General features: G+C 69.5%; 1 protein-coding gene across 1 annotated transcript in view; it reads right to left on the reverse strand.

Annotated features, from left to right (window-relative positions):
• ADAM11 (ADAM metallopeptidase domain 11) overlaps positions 1–4313 on the reverse strand; it is an 8251-nt gene extending 3938 nt beyond the window's left edge. Inside the window, exons 1-7 of the mRNA XM_026043677.1 lie at positions 4221–4313; positions 2668–2867; positions 1571–1647; positions 815–881; positions 341–426; positions 157–223; positions 1–29 (exon numbers count right to left, since the gene is read on the reverse strand). Of these exons, the coding sequence (XP_025899462.1) occupies positions 1–29; positions 157–223; positions 341–426; positions 815–881; positions 1571–1647; positions 2668–2867; positions 4221–4278 (584 nt within the window). The 5' untranslated portion in view covers positions 4279–4313. The remainder of the gene's footprint in view (positions 30–156; positions 224–340; positions 427–814; positions 882–1570; positions 1648–2667; positions 2868–4220) is intronic.
• Between the last annotated feature and the right edge of the window lie 136 nt (positions 4314–4449).

A 4449-nucleotide genomic window follows, 5' to 3' on the forward strand; every position in this document is an offset into this window, starting at 1 on the left:
GCCCGGCGGATCACGTGCGGCCGCAGGCCCTGGCGCGCGGCCCACGGGAGGAAGAGCGCGGTCATGGGGAGGAAGAGCGCGGTGGCGGGCGCCCGGGGGCCGCCGCAGCCCGGGCCGGGTGCCGGGGGAGGCCGTGGCGCACGCGGCGCCGCTCACCTGCCCGCGCTCAGCGCCGGCGCGCGGCTCGATCATGTAGGTGTCCCAGCCATCGGAGAAGACGCCGCTGCGGGCGAAGCCGGGATGGGTGAGCGGTGGCCGGCGCTGAGCGCGGGTCGGGACGGCGCTGCCGTCCCCACGCACCGCCGTCCCCACGCGCCGCCGTCCCCGCCGCTCTACTCACTGCAGGCCCTGGCAGCTGGAGAGCGCCGCGAAGGAGCGGGGCCGCCCGCGCAGCCGGCCCTGGTAGTAGCAGTGCTCGCCTGTGCCCTGCGGAGAGCCAGGGGCCGCTGCGGCCGGACGCCCGCGCCGCCCCGGCCCCCCCGCCCGGCATTACTGCTGCTCCAGTTAAGGGCGGCCGCGGCGCCCACGGGCCGGGGCCGCCGCCAGCCGCCGGCCACGGAGCTATTTCTGGAAGGCCCCATTCATCTTTTTCACGCCGCCGCCGCCGCCCGGGCCCCCCCGCCTCCCCGGGGACACGGGTGACCAGCCGAGCCCTGACGCAGCTCGGCCCGCACGCTGCCGGTTCCCAGCGCGGAGGAGCCGGGGGCGGCTCAGAGCCGCATGGCGAGAGCGCCGGGGCCTTGGCACCCCGGCCATGGGGCCATTCAGGTGTCCTGGTGCCAGCGCCCCGGGACGGGCTGCGGGTCCCCCTTACCGGGCTGTGGCTGCCGTTGCCGCCCGCGCCGAGGTGCCGCTCCACGTAGCGCGAGGCCAGGAGGTGGCTGCGGGGAGCGGCGGGGCCTGAGCGCCGCCCTGCCCCGCGCCGCCCGTGTCACCCCAACATGTGTGTCACCCGGTAACAGGTGTGTCACCCTGAAACGCCCGTGTCACCCTGAAATGCCCCTGTCGCCCAGTAATGTGTCACCCTGAAACGCATGTCACCCCAAAATGCATCACCCAAAAACATGTCACCCAATAACATATGTGTCACCCCGAAACACATGTATCACCCCAAAATATGTGTCACCCAGGAACATATGTGTCACCCTGAAATGCCCGTCACCCTGAAACACCTGTGTCACCCAGTAACGTGTGTGTCACCCTGAAACACGTGTCACCCTGAAACGCGTGTCACCACAAAACATGTCACCCAATAACGTATGTGTCACCCCAAAACACGTGTCACCCCAAAATGTGTGTCACACAGTAACGTGTGTGTCACCCAGAAATGTCACCCGATAATATGTGTCACCCAGTAATGTGTGTTACATTAAAACACGTGTCACCCCAAAATGTGTGTCGCCCCAAAATATATGTGACCCAATAACGCACGTATCACCCAATAACGAGTGCGTTGCCCCAAAATGCACCTGTCGCTCAATACCGCGTGTGTCACCCCAGCACAGCCTCCCGCCGCGCGGCGGCCCAGGGCCCCTTTCCCGTTTCCCGGGGCCTGGACGGGGCCACTCACTGGTTGAGCCGCAGGTCGAGGGTGAAGGCGTTGCCGAAGGCGCGCACCACGAAGCTCACGCGCGCCAGGTGCGCCGCCTGCAGCCAAGGCAGCCCTGAGCGCCCGGCCGCGCGCCCAGGGCCACGGGCCGGTTCTGCGCCCCCCGCTCGGCCCCCGCCCGCCTGCCCGGCCCCGGGAGCGGCCGCCGGCCCCGGTGTCACCGTGATGGGGCCGGCACCGGCCCTGCCCTGAGCCGCCAAAAACGCCCTTGGGCAGAGTCGGAATTTGCTGCGGCTGCTTTGGCATTCCGCTTGGGAAAGGAAAATGAATTCAACTTAGAATCCCTGCACCCCAGGTGTAGATACCTGCAGGCTCTGGAGGTGCTTTTGCTTTAAAAAAAAAAAATCTCAGTTGGAAAGAAATCACTACTTTTTGGCCCCGAAGTGCTGCAGCGCAAGCCAGGAGCACCACAGGAATCACCCGCTCCAAGCGTCCTGGCGCTCCCTGGGGATGCACGACACCCATGGGAGCCGCGTGGGCTCCGCAGGGCCGCGGCAGCCGGGGACACCCCCGCGCGGAGCTCCCTTGGGGGTCGGCGGGGCCGCCCGGCAGCGGGGCCGGCAGCTCCGCGCTCCCTGTGGCCGCCGGGCTCCTGCTCTTACCCACCCCCTGGCCATTTACCCCCGGCCGCAGCCTCCTCGCGGTTACCCGGGTTTTTACTTAGTGCCGGGCTTAAATCACCTCGGCTGCAATTTAAGGCCATTAATTCTCCTTGGAGGCGGCGCGGACGCGGGGGGATCGATGGGCGCCGGGGCCGCTGCAGCCGCCACCTCTTGGAGAGCTGCCCCGCAGGGGACAGGGGCCCCCCACCCCATCCCAGCCCATCCCATCCCATCCTGGGGCCGCACGGATGGGAGAGCCCCCCCAAACCGGCAGAGCCGGAGCACCGGCACCCGCATGCGCGGCCCCCACGGGGGCACCGGGAGCCAAATGGTCCCCGGGAATGGGGCCTCCGGCGCACTCGGAGCACCGGGCACCCGGCCGGGGGTCCTGCTGCCCCGGGGGCCGCGGCCTGCAAGAGAGTGGAGGGGAGGGGGGGACGGACGCCGTTCACTTACAGGGCCGCCTCCTCCTCCTCCTCCTCTAGGCTCATTCCTGACCCTGGTGTCCAGCTGATGCTTCTGGACTTCTCCTCCTGAGCTCTGCCCCACTAACCTGCTGGGGTGGGTGATTTGGGACACGAGGCGCCCGTCCTGCCATCCGGCCCGCGGGAACCTCCGCTGCAGAGCACCGGCGTGCGCGGCCACCGCCGCGGGACCTGCAGCGAGCCCGGAGCGGAGCGCTGGGGACAAGGAGGGCCGGGACTGGGCCTGTCCCGGAGGGGACGGCCCAGGGGACACGGTGGGGACCCAGGCGTGGGGACACAGTGCACAGGAGATGGCTGGGGGGACATGGTGGGGACCCAGGTGTGATGCAGCTGGGAAGGGATGGACATGGAGGGCTGGCATGGGGGCCTCCCATGGGGGAGACAGCCCCGGGACATGACAGGGACCCAGGTTTGGTGGCATGGGCTGGAGGGGATGGGCAGGGACATGACGAGGACCAGGTATGTGGTGGGGTCAGGACAGGATGGTTCAGGGATGTGGGTGGCTGATACAGGGCCAGTCCTGGAGGGGACATCTGGGAACTTCTGCATCGTGGCATCACCTGGAGGAGATGACCAGGACATCATGGGGACCCGGGTGTGACAGCAGAGCCCAAAGCGGACGGCCGGGGCACATGGAGGGCTGGTGGGGAGGGTACGGAACCATCCACGTGGGTGGATGAGAGACAAGGGGGGATCCAGGTATTGCAGCACAGCCGGGGGGCACATGGAACACGGTTTGGTGGCACTTCCCTAGGGGATGGCCAGGGCACAGCTGGGGACCCAGGTACAGGGGCATGTCCTGGAGAGGGTGGCCAGGGGACCTGGAGGGAGGTGCAGGGACACGGGGGGACCTGGTGCAGTGTTGTGCCCCAGGAAGGACATCTGAGGACCAGGGAGGGCAGGAGGGGACACCCAGACACTCTGGAGGGGACACCCAGGGGACACAGCTGGCTCGTACGGGGACACCTGCCAAAAGGGACACCCAGAGGCCTTGGAGGGCCTCAGATACAGCACTGCATCCCACAAGGGACACCTGGGGACACGGGGGACCCAGGGACAGCAGCACATCATGGAGGAACACCCAGGGAACCGGTATGGGACTGTGTCCTGGAGGGGACGCCCAGGTGCGTGTCCCCTGGAGGACACCCACAGCTGCAGTGCCGTGTCCCAGAGCGGGGACGGGGAGGGGACTGCTGGGGGGGACACGTCCTGGAGGGGACACCCGGGGCTGGCGGAGGGCTGCCATGGGGACGTGTCCGGGAGGAGGACACCCAGGTGGCATCGGGGGAGCCGGGTGTCACCCAGGGGCGGCCGCGGGGACCCAACCGGGGCGCTGCCCCCGCTCCCCGCGGCACCGGGGCCGCCCGCAGCGGGGCCGGGGGGGCGCGGGGGCCGCGGGGGCGGCGCTGCCGCCCGGGCCGCTGCGGGCGGCGCTGCAGAAAAATGTGTCGATGCAGCAAAAAAACCCGCAGCGGCGGCGCCGGTAACCGGCGCGGCGGGGGGACACGGCGACACGGGACCTACCTGCCCGAGGCGTGAGCGAGAGGAGAGCGGCGAGCAGCCAGCTCTGCAGCGGCCTCATGGCTCCCTCATAATCCTACCGCTGGCCGGGGCGACCGGGGGCTGCGGGCACCGGGCGCCACCGGGCCCCGCGCTGCCCTCTCGCTGCTGCTGCTGCTTCCTCCTCCTCCTCCTCCTCCTCCTCCTGGGCCGCCGCGGGCCGGGCATGGGCGGCGGCGGGGCCGGGGCTGCC

This window comes from Nothoprocta perdicaria, unplaced genomic scaffold (genome assembly GCF_003342845.1).
Source record: "Nothoprocta perdicaria isolate Ctin4 unplaced genomic scaffold, notPer1 scaffold_336, whole genome shotgun sequence".
NCBI lineage: Eukaryota > Metazoa > Chordata > Aves > Tinamiformes > Tinamidae > Nothoprocta > Nothoprocta perdicaria.